Below are 11,139 nucleotides of genomic sequence, written 5' to 3'. Positions count from 1 at the left end.
ATGGCTTAGAACTCGTCTCCATGGTTCAGCAATGGAATTTAATTGCTGTTAACTCGTTAGCCAAGGGGGAAAGATTCATCACTTCGGAATTCTCCACGTACTAGATTTCCAATGGAGATATTTGGTCCAGGGTATACAGCCAGTTGCCACCTTGTTCTTCCTTTTCAAGCCTACAAGAGTAAAAGACATAATTTAGCATCGGAGTAGCTTTGTGAACCCTCCTAGACAAAACTTACCAGTCGTACGGCCAGAGGATGAGATTACCCTGGACCTTATTCAACATCTCTTCGGCGTGCTGTTTGTCCATGATCTCATCGTTCGCATGGAATTCTCGTTTAGAGAGAGTGGTAGCTCTCCGCCTGCGTCGTCGGCCGCCCTGCAAGGCAGAGTTCACGGTCAAGGCCTCCGAATATCCAACCTGCGAATCTGGACGTTGTTTATGGCTTTCATCATCCAGTAGCCCGGAATTACCGTTAGTTCCATTTTTCAACGCTGACTTTTCATCGACAGGTGACGTGGTCTCCTGCTTCGCCGCGTCGTTCTGTGTCGGGTTCGTGCCAACTGCCCTGGTCTCCCCCTTTTCGTCGGACGGTGAAGAAACCTCTAGATTAAACGCGTCTGCAGTCTGTCGGTCAGGTTTCTCAGCCGAAGGGCCAAAAACAGATTTGACTCCCGCCATAGTCGCAGCCGCGCCAGTGTTTGCGCCAGGCGGGCCGGTCTGCTTCGCGTGAGGAGGTTGGAAAGCCTTAGAGCTATGCTGGCTCTGCATCTCTGCAAAGCGCTCTCCATAGCTCGCATACTCCTTATATTCTTTCCAAGATTTGACTTCGCTATCTGGCATGCAGCGGAAAACGCCACGGTAAATCTTTGTGTTCTTGTCGGCCACCGCTTGCCAAGTGTCAAGGTAGAAAGCATCATTGACCGGATCTCTCATGCAGTCTTGATCAATATAGACTTGCTTGAATTCAGATACCTGGGAATGCGGATGATTTCCTAGATCCCCACTATCCCTCACTGGCAAGGGGACACCGTTGGCGCCAACTTCATGCTGTGCCGTTGGCCGAGAGGGCGAGAGGCACTCTGGATTGGAGGACGATTCAACACCATTGCCAGATGGAGAGGATACTTGTGCACTATCCTTGCTCTCCCGGGCACCGCGCGATGACTTTTGCTGCGGCTTCTTCTGGGGTTGTTGCAGAGTGCCTTTCCCTTCACAAGCAATTGGAGACACCAAGACCTCCCTGGTAGAACTCGAGAACTGGGTGTCACGACCGTCACCTAATCCTGCCTGCAGAGCATGCTTTAGGCGGTCAGAGCCATCGCCATCCACATCCTTTTTGTGCTCTGGATTATTTATCACCCTTGGATCTGTTGTCAATTTTCTGTTGGCTTTGAGATTGGGGTTGTTTCCTTGTTCCCAATCCACGTCGTGGTTGAAACTGTGGAGATCTTCTGAGCGAGACAAAAACTCGTCCTGGATTCGGTGTCGCCGCTCGATGGCCTCCCTTTCGTCTTGTTGTTTGAGCAGCAGGGACTCAGAATCCGCCGCTTCCCCATCTCCGGGTGCCGAAATGCCTTCTTCAACAACTTGGATCTTACGTAACTCCTCCTCAGTGGCCATGTCGTGTTCCATAATCTCGTCAACATCGATTCCGAGGTGCTCCCTCATGAGACGCATCCGAAGGGTATGGGGGAATCGTCCAACAAGATACGGCTGGCCGTTCATAGTAGACCAAATCATGTCCGTGTCGCGCACAACTGCGGCTACTTCCGAGTCTCGGGATCCAAGCATGGAGCGCTCATTGATGTTTGCGGAGCCGATAATCGCGGCTCGATCATCGACGACCATACATTTGGCATGAATATACAGCTGCTCTGTCACCAGTTGGTGGTGAGGCCCGATCTTGCCCCATTTTCGGAGGCTGAAAAACTGGATGTAGTCCTCGGGCTCGATTCCAAGGGCGCGCAGTCGTCCGAAGATGGAGGTTTCACCGCGGCAAATGCTGCGGTACTGGCACTGCATGATCAGACGCACGCTGGTCCCACCTTCACTGTCGACGGTGTTCTGGAAGCCTGGTATCAATGGAATGACAATCACGGCGCGCCACGATTCCTCATTTTTGGCAGCTCGAACAGCTCGTTCGACCAGAGCATCTCCAATCAGGTTCTCGATCTTTCTGCCATCGATCTCGCAAGTGCTGATGAAGAATTGATTTTCGATATAGACAAAATGCTCCGATTCTTCGATCAACTTGACATATGCATTCATAATGCTGTGCTCGGTGACATCTGGAGTCCCAGTCGACCACATGCTACTGGAACGTAGGATCTGAACCTCGCACGTCCCGTCCAAACCAAGTGCCTCCAAGTCAGCAGGATCAAAATCCGGAGGGGGCAACAAAAACGGAGTTGGCCGGGTGGGCTTGCGTTGACGGAGAATATAGTTCCACCGTTGAACGAAGTGACGGGTAAGATCGCGAGCAGGCTGACCGACGACATGCATCGAGATGTCATGCCAGGGCATCCTCGGGATGACATTACGGTCATACATCTCTTCGTAAGGCTTGTCAAGATCATAGAAATCCTGGATTCGAGGATTGGAGTAGTCCTTTCCGGGCCACAACTGGCAATGGTCTGCGTCCTTTGGCATATCGGTAGTCTCAAAGCCTGTTGGCTTGTCATCCGTCAAGGCATGCTGTGGGGTATCCCATCGGCCAAAACACAAATCAATTCCACCGACAAAAGCCAAAGTATGGTCAACAATGCAGAGCTTCTCGTGGTGCGCCCAGAAGAAAGTGTTTTGCCGGAATTGGTTCGGAGATCTCTGCACGAAAACATTGGGATGAAGGTCGAGAAGGGAGAATTTGGAGTATTCAGAATCAATCGGGATGGCGGAGTTGATATTTCGATACATAATAACGAAGATCTTGACACCCTCTCTGGCTTTCCGTTGCAACAATCGATCAAGTCTCCATTTTTGGCTGATTGCGGCTGGTCTTCGCATGTATAGCTCTGGACTCAGCCACCAGTCATGGATATAGATGACATCTTTGGCTTGGTTAATCGCTCGCGAGACAACCCACATATAATCACGTCCGTCAACGAGCCACTGAGCGAAACACTTCTGACGAACCGGGGCGAAGCTGTCAAACCGGTTAGGCTGGGACCAGGGTGTGTTTTTGACCATGAACATAATAGAATCCTCGAACTGGTGAAGCTGGCGCTCATTTCTAGCCAGCAGTCTGAGTTTTCTTTCTGAATTTTCAAGCCTCAGGGTGTGATGCTGTGGGTGTCTGGCGGACTCTTTCGCGGACTTGGCAATTTCACTGGCCTTCTGTTTGCGAAGACTCATTTTCTGGGTGTGCAGCTTGAAATAAGGGTCAACCAGAAAGACATCATAGATGTGCATTTCCTCTGGTGAGTCGACGCAGACCACATAGCTGTGTCTCACGAGGAACCATTTAGGGGAGTGTCGCTTCTTTACCAGGGATGGAGTCAATGCTCTGCGGAAATCAAGCCCTTTCGAAGATTGGATGATCAGAAACCCTTCTTTACCGTGATAGCTTCCTTCCGCTGCAAGGCGAACTCCCAGTGCGGATAGTTCAAGGAACTTGCAAAGGCGATTGCTGTCCGGCCGAAAGATAAGGAATCTGATCATTTTCTGCAAGTATGCTTCCAATTTCTTCCGCTGTCTCTCGGGGTATGTCTCCTTCTTAGCTGCAGGGGGCGCTTGTTCCGCGTTCGAAAAACCAGCGACATCACCGTCCTGTGCCTGGCTTACACTAGTGTTTCTTCTAGGAAAAGATGGCCGGCGGGTTTGCTTTTTCCTTCTTCCTGCTCGTTCATTGCCGCTCGTGGCTTCGGCTGCTGTTTCATAGCCACCATCATCTTCGTCTTCTTCTCCATCGCTGTCGAGGCCACGGACACCCCTAAGATATGGGAAAGCACCGCGAGGAAAACGTGGCATTGCATGACCGCCTTCCTGGCCCTTCAGCTGAATGTATCTTTGCGTTCCGATGTGAAGCTTGTACTTCAGATGAAGATTGGCGAAGTCTCTCAACGTTCGATTGATGATCCATTTCATCCGGGAAATACCGCTTCCATATTCGAGTTCGATCCTGAAGACGAGGTGACGATCTCCAGAGTTGGAGTCAATGCGGCTGTCTGTGACTCGAACCTTCAACTGCTCTAACAGTATAGGAATGCGCTTGCTGCCATGCTCGTCTCTTTGGAACATGCTGGCTAAGATCAGCACAGCTGGCGAGACAGAGGTCAATTCAGCAAGTAACTCCGCCGACTTCACATGATCGACAGTATTGTCAACCTTGCGCCGCTGTCCAATTAATTTGAGCCCTGCTTTGATCTGGCGCCACCGCTGGGCACTGAGACTACTGCCACGCTCGGTCCGATGGCGCCTCCACGATGCGGTCAAGCCTTCGGCATTCTCTGAGGAGCCAGCGAGACCAGTAAACCGCCTGAGATTGCTCGGTCGTCTTTCCTCTTGATTTCCTTGGCTTTCCTGTTGCCCAGAATATGTCAATCCCCGGGTGCTCGCCAGCCAGGTACTCCGTCTTCTTTCTCTGTTAAGTCTACTCCGACCTTCGTCCTCTGACACGCCATCACGAGGTTGCGGAGTGTAGTCCGTTGTGCTTGCTCTGCGCGGAAAGAAGTTCGAACGATCAAATGGGGCGAACGAGCTGGGTAGATGGAAGGAGGGCCGCGACACTATTTTGGGTGTGGTAGGACGTGTTGATTGGGTCGAGCTCTCAGTTTGATGTCTTGATGCATATTTCTTCACTCTCAAACGTGGTCGTTGTCGCTGTTCCCCCGCACTCTCCTCGGCATCGGCATCGATATCACTCCCTTCTTCCGGTAATGTGTCTGGAAAGCGAAACTCGCCTCTTTCTGAGCCAGGGGTGTTGAGGTCTGCAGCGGGCGGGCGAAATTCATTCAGCCCCCCGACGGTGACAGCACTCGCAGAGCGAGAATGGGAGGAGAAAGATGGGGACGCCAACGCCTTGATTTTGGTGAGCAGTGACTGCTTCCCTTTCGAGCCGGGGTCTCCATCATCACCGATAACAGAGGCAGCCCGAGACCCTGCCACTATCTCTGGAGGAACATCGTTATCGCAACTGGCCCGTGAGGCTTCCGTCGGTTGTTCATGGGCTTCGGGCAGCTCTTGTTGGCTACTACCATTCCCTTCATTTTGATGCTTCTCTAGATGGGCATTGGTGGCCTCGGTTGATTTCTCTGAATTGTAAAAGCGGGTATTTCCTTGAGGCCGCGGCGCGAAATCGTTGACTTGCGTGGCCGGGGCGTGATGATCATCATTCCATAGAGCCGAAGATGGCGTCGGAGAGAGGACTGGGGGAGTTGATTTGGCGTTTTCGGGTAGGGGTAAAGGTTGCTCTCCGCCGGTCTTCGTCTTCTTCGAAACGCTCTCCGCATCCCTCGCAGGGGCAAGCTCAGCCTCCATGGCAGGCGTGATGCTGTTCAAAGAGGGGTACCATCAGTAAACACAATACAATAGGCGCGTCGGGGCGGGCTCCCACGGACAGGTCGATGGCTTTGACCAACTTGCTTATTCCTTCACCGCAGAAAGCATTGCGGACGGGGTTCTACCTCTGGCGTGAAGACCACGAACGAGCTCAACCAAGCAGACGGGCAGCAGCACCAGCCAGTATATCCCAGATCCTTGTTCGGAGTAAGAGAACGGTTGATCGATCGGTCAACTGCGCTTCTGCCTTCCGAATGTTCCTGGTGGAGTTCTGCCCCATAATAACCACTGGGAAGCCCCGCTTGGCGCCGAGGACAGGGGAAGTTTCGACTTCCCAGTAACTAGTATGTGCGGATAGAATGCAGGTAGCGAACTAATGAAACAATAGTTCTATCAAATTATAGCTACGGAGTACCGGTAGGGTGGTGATGGCTTGCAATAGGAGATCTGGAATCGGCGAGTGCGAGTCTGTGAGAGGCAATAGTCTGGTCTCCGTAGTCAGGGTGATCGTCGATCAAGCATGAAAGTCCCATTTTGCTGTGGCTGTCACGTCAACGAGAAAAGAGCGGCAGTAATCGGCCAAGTCGTTGGCATTTAGGAACTCCTGATTTCTTGTTTCAGGAACTGGAAACCTGGAAAACGGTGTCCAGACAGAGTTGAACAAGCTTCGCAGCAGGTTTCTGATCTCGCAGCCTGAAGCTATCGACTCAGCCACAATATCCACGCTCAGATCATGCACCGCCACAGTTAATATCAGCTAGCCTATTTTGGAAATACCGAGGGATGCCGGTTATACTCCGTACAGATATAGAAGAGAAGGTGTGCCTTAAGTTCGGTCTTCTGGCGGTAGGTGTTCCTCTCTTTCTTGGATTCGTGTCGAGTTGAAGATAAAAAGGATAACACCAAATTCACGAGCTGGCACCAAAAAGCCATGTCTGACCCGTTGGAGACGTTGGAGGGGCACCTCTCAAATACTCCATCTGTTTCAAGAAGGCAGTATCCGATTGCTGGGATCCTCACAACAGTGTACGGACTGAATGAACTGTCCTCGCCAACCTCGGAGATCGCATGTCTCTGGCTCCTACATCCCAGGCTGGGAAGCCAGGAAGCAATGAGCCAACTCGCTACCTTGGCCATAACTGACTGGAACAAAAAGATCCTACAAGGCCAAGCTGGTCCCAAAGCCAAGGGGCTGATTGCGGTGTCATTCGACCAGAGAAACCATGGCACAAGAATCGTAGACCCGGTAGCCAATGAAGCGTGGAGATCAGGAAACCCTCGTCACGCTCAAGACATGTTCTCTATATTCCGTAAGTGTGTTCGGGTGAGATTATTCATTCTTTGCTTGCTAACAACCTCGGATCGAGCGCAGAGGGCACCGCACGAGACGTATCTCTTCTCATAGATTATCTCCCGGCCTTTGTGTTTCCTGAATCGGAGAAAAGGATTACGGAGCATCTGGTGCTGGGTGTATCGCTCGGAGCCTATGCAGCGTGGAGCTGTATCCTCCATGAGCCGCGGGTCAGCGCTGGTATCACCATTATCGGGTGTCCTGACTATGTGAACATCATGGCAGATCGTGCGCGGCTATCCAAATTAGCATCATGGAAAGGTAGCGAACCAGAGGGTTCACAGTTTCTGGGCTCCAAGGATTTCCCGTTTACTCTCCTGGAGACCGTTCGCCGCTTGGATCCTGCGAGTCTCTTCCTCAGTTACACCGGGCCTGAATCCGAGGTCATCATCTCACGGCCAAACCCGCTGCCCGAGCCAACGCCAGAACAGCAAGAGATCTTGCGTCCAGTTCTGTCTCGTTGTTTGGCCAGGAAGAAGATCTTGAATATCGCCGGCGGAGCAGACAAGCTAGTTCCATATCGCTGCGGAGAAGCTTTCTTGGCCTGGCTCAAGAAAGCTGTTGGACCAGATGGATGGTTCAAGGACGGCGCAGTCACTCTGGAAGACGTTATTGATCCGACAGCCAGGCATGAAGTGACGCCCAAGATGGCCGACGAAGCGATCCAGTTCGTCAGTCGAGTACTCTTGACCAGCAATACAACCCAGAAAACCGGCTTTGTCCGCCACTGCAAGATATAGTACCTAGAATTACAGCCAGTGATTTATTGCCTTGGAACTAGGGTTTATAATATCGCCTCTACTGCAACTTCTGCAGGAGTGAGCTTTTAACAGCTGCGGCAAGTAATTCTACCACATCGTACAATAGAGAAAGTTGCATAAATCAACTCATTACTTCAGATTGAAAAAGAAAACTTCCTCCTTGTGGTATTTGTTTAGCACAGTAAGATCGTAAAGGCATCCGGAAACTATGCTATGCTTGTTGCACAAAATAAAAGAAAATCCTTCCGTCAAGGGCCCGGATTCCTTTGATTTCCCACGATGCATCGCCCATGTAATGAATCTGTCCTTCTCCCTTTTCTCTTCAGGCAAGACAGGATTTTTTTTTCGTCCGTTACAAGGCCAGGCGAAAGTCATCGCAGCGTTGAAAACTCTTTATTTTTATCTCCATAATCCCCAAGCATCTTGCGCCTGAACTAAAATCACATCCGGTTTTTCTCCATTTATGCGACCAGCTCAACAACACCACCAGCCTCCTTGATCTTGCGCTCAGCGTCAGCGCTGAAGTATCTCGCGCGGACAACGAGGGGGATCTCAGGGATGCGGCCCTTTCCGAGGACCTTGGAGTAGCCGAGGGGGAGGAGGTCGATAACGGGGGCGGTATCAGTCTTCTTGCCGCTCAGGTAGGCATCACGCTCCTCGGTGGGGATGAGGGACCAGAGCTGTTTTTCAACAAAATTCCAATCAGCAACAGAACTTCACTTGTAATAATAATGAACCCCTCTCTTCAGATCCAGTATCCCATTGCGCCTTTGCAATTCCGTATCGTGTGCAGATTGCTCTCAAGTTCCCTTCTCTTTCCAGCTTCACGCAATGCGCCTTCTTCCTCTTGATATTCCCCGTATAAGAGACAAACGTACCTTGTCAAGGTTGATGGTGGGCTTCCAGAACTGCTGCTGGGTCTTGTGGAAGTAGCGCATACCGACCTTACCGAAGTAACCGGGGTGGTACTTGTCAAGGTTGGTACGGTGGTGGTGCTGACCACCGGCCATACCACGACCACCGGGGTGCTTGCGGTGCTTGCCAATACGACCGTAACCGGCGGACACATGACCGCGGCTGTACAGAGAAAAAGAATCAAAAGGTTAGCAACATGATCGTTTAAATCTGCAGGCAGACGCTGAAAATGAGGTGGTTTTGTTTTTTTTTTCTTCATTCGCGATGCGGGATCTCATCACAACGGTCGCATGATTTATCCACCACAACCAGGCCTGCAAGGTCGGAGAAAGCAAAGGGAGAGAATAGAACGGTTCTCAACTCACTGCTTCCTTGTCTTCGAGAAACGGGTAGGCATCTTGTCGGTGGTGCTGTACTCGACAAGACCGGTCTGAGGATTTGGCGATGGAGTCGGACGAAGTCACAGCTGGGCTCAAATGTTCAATTCAAGGTCGGTATCTGGGGCTAGAGTGTGCGCTAGTCCGTTCGCTTGCTTTGAGTGGCTTAGTAACCAGGGCTCAGGGCAAGCCGGTCATGTGACTCGGGCTTTCTTGGATCTCCACTGTTCTTGTACAGAAGGGGTTAGTAGAGTCTTGGCGGGCTAACCTTCCCTGTCAGGCCATCCAGGTCCACCGACTTTCCCATAGTAAATACTGTAGATACTCATAGTAGTTATGATGAAAACAAAGCTTTTCGGCTCTCTACGATCTCGAATTTCCTGCTTTCACAAGCTTGGGAATCCACAGCCTGCGAGGGCCTTGACACAATGTGTGCAACGGTCAAATATCGCCCTCGATGAGGAGCTTTTCCAGTACACTTCACGAAGATGGATGTAAGTAGTACTTGAGATACTAGACATCCCGTCGGACGAAGGCCGACTTTTTCAAAGCTTCAACGAACATCTGCGTCTTTCAGAACGGATCCTCGGGTTTGATGTGTCTGCCCTTCAAAACGTTGTTTCTGCTGCTTCTGGTCGTTCGATATCCGATCTCAGATCCTTTATTAAGTTATCAGAAGGCGGATTCAATCGTGTGTTTGAAGCTATCTTCAGCGATGGAAAATGTGTTATTGCGCGACTTCCATACCCAAGCACAGTACCGGAACACTACACTGTGGCGAGCGAAGCGGCGACTCTAGACTATCTCCGTCTACGTGGTATCCGTACACCAGAGGTGTATGCGTGGTCTTCGACAAGAGCGAATCCTGTTGGAACCGAGTACATTATCATGGAGAAGTTGGACGGTATCCCACTCGGCGATAAATGGTTCTCAATTACACCCAAGGAACAACATAAGATCATGAAACAGATGATTGAATTGGAGACGCAATTAATGTCACTACAATTTCCTGCGTCTGGAAGTCTGTACTATGCCAAAGACCTTATATCTGAGAGCAGGGTACAACTCGCGGACCCCAACGGTATGGCGTTCTGCATAGGACCAATAGCTCATTATAGTTGGTGGCATGACAAGAGGGATGTCTTGGATGTCGACCGTGGACCTTGTGAGTGAAGTTCTTTTCAAGCACTAGATTATTGACATTGCTGACTGCGAAAGGGGCATCATCAATGGAGATATTCCGAGCAGCTGGCGAACGTGAGCTGGCTTGGACCAAAGCCTATGCAAAGCCTCGCTTGCCCTATGAACGGCTTTATAGAGAACTCTACCATTTCAAGCATGTCTCACCCGATAGCCACATCGCAGATCTCTCCAACTATCTTAAAATGGTATCCTGCTTAGGATATGCGAAAGACTCTTCTTTGAATCGACCTGTCATGCGTCATCCTGACCTCCAACCAAATAACATCCTTGTGTCTGAATCAAATGAGATAATCGGACTCATAGACTGGCAGCATTGTTCTATTCTTCCTCTCGGCATTGCTGCTGGAATACCAGCTCACTTCCAGAATTACGGTGACCCCGAATCGGAGATGCTGAAACAACCTCAGCTTGCTCTTCCCTCAGATTATGAGCATTTGCCTCCATCTGAGCAAGCGTCGTTACGAGAAACTCATCGCAAAAGAATGATCCATTTTTTGTATGCTGCGTTGACCAAACGATTGAATAAAGATCATTATGATGCCATTTTCGACCAGTCGGTCATCCTCCGTCAGCGACTATTCAAGAGCGCTGGTACGCCCTGGGAGGGAGACTCGGTCTCACTGCGAGCAGAACTGATTCGCTCAATACAGAACTGGCTGACAATTGCCCAGGCAGGTGCTTGTTCGGTCGCTCCGGTGGTTTATCCTGAGGATCTTGTCCGGGAAACCCTTGACTTGGATGCCCGTCAGAAAGAAGCGGATACCGCAATGGAAGAAATGCGAGATGCTTTAGGTGTCGATGTTTTGGGTTGGGTGCCGAATGATGATTACGATGCTGCTAAAGCAGTGGCATATGATATGAAGACCAAAATGCTTGAAGCGGCTGAGACGCCTGAAGATGTCATTGATGTCCGAGACCATTTTCCTTTTGACGACTTCGACGAAAGCGCCTAGGCATTGTATTTTAATTCTCGCCTATTTTTCTATACCACTATCTCTGCAGCGCATATATATTTTATAGCCGTAGTGTCTTTCT

At 50.6% G+C, this 11,139-nt stretch overlaps 4 protein-coding genes across 4 annotated transcripts in view; 2 read left to right on the top strand and 2 right to left on the bottom strand.

Annotated features, from left to right (window-relative positions):
* ASPZODRAFT_920810 (hypothetical protein) overlaps positions 1-5,952 on the bottom strand; it is a 6,276-nt gene extending 324 nt beyond the window's left edge. The window contains exons 1-3 of the mRNA XM_022730435.1: positions 237-5,952; positions 102-170; positions 1-45 (exon numbers count right to left, since the gene is read on the bottom strand). The exon at positions 1-45 is cut by the window's left edge and continues 324 nt beyond it. Coding sequence (XP_022577868.1) covers positions 39-45; positions 102-170; positions 237-5,476 — 5,316 coding nt within the window. The 5' untranslated portion in view covers positions 5,477-5,952 and the 3' untranslated portion in view covers positions 1-38. The remainder of the gene's footprint in view (positions 46-101; positions 171-236) is intronic.
* A 336-nt stretch (positions 5,953-6,288) lies between these two features.
* On the top strand, positions 6,289-7,853 carry ASPZODRAFT_136203 (hypothetical protein). The gene is made up of 2 exons (XM_022724010.1): positions 6,289-6,807; positions 6,870-7,853. The coding sequence occupies exons 1-2, from the start codon at positions 6,429-6,431 to the stop codon at positions 7,586-7,588; spliced, it is 1,098 nt and encodes a 365-aa protein (XP_022577867.1). The 5' UTR covers positions 6,289-6,428; the 3' UTR covers positions 7,589-7,853.
* Positions 7,854-7,939: 86 nt separating this feature from the next.
* On the bottom strand, positions 7,940-8,974 carry ASPZODRAFT_136202 (hypothetical protein). The gene is made up of 3 exons (XM_022724009.1): positions 8,890-8,974; positions 8,488-8,686; positions 7,940-8,289 (listed from the first exon to the last, which is right to left on the bottom strand). Exons 1-3 carry the CDS (start codon positions 8,919-8,921, stop codon positions 8,071-8,073), a joined length of 450 nt encoding a protein of 149 aa, XP_022577866.1. The 5' UTR covers positions 8,922-8,974; the 3' UTR covers positions 7,940-8,070.
* Positions 8,975-9,362: 388 nt separating this feature from the next.
* ASPZODRAFT_103231 (hypothetical protein) lies at positions 9,363-11,057 on the top strand (the record flags this gene model as incomplete). Its single annotated transcript, XM_022720832.1, has 3 exons — positions 9,363-9,402; positions 9,437-10,066; positions 10,120-11,057. Exons 1-3 carry the CDS (start codon positions 9,390-9,392, stop codon positions 11,055-11,057), a joined length of 1,581 nt encoding a protein of 526 aa, XP_022577865.1. The 5' UTR covers positions 9,363-9,389.
* Between the last annotated feature and the right edge of the window lie 82 nt (positions 11,058-11,139).

Source organism: Penicilliopsis zonata (assembly GCF_001890105.1).
Source record: "Penicilliopsis zonata CBS 506.65 unplaced genomic scaffold ASPZOscaffold_19, whole genome shotgun sequence".
In the NCBI taxonomy this organism is placed as follows: Eukaryota; Fungi; Ascomycota; class Eurotiomycetes; order Eurotiales; family Aspergillaceae; genus Penicilliopsis; species Penicilliopsis zonata.
Note: the sequence above shows the minus strand (reverse complement) of the source record. Positions and strands in the feature narration are given on the sequence as shown.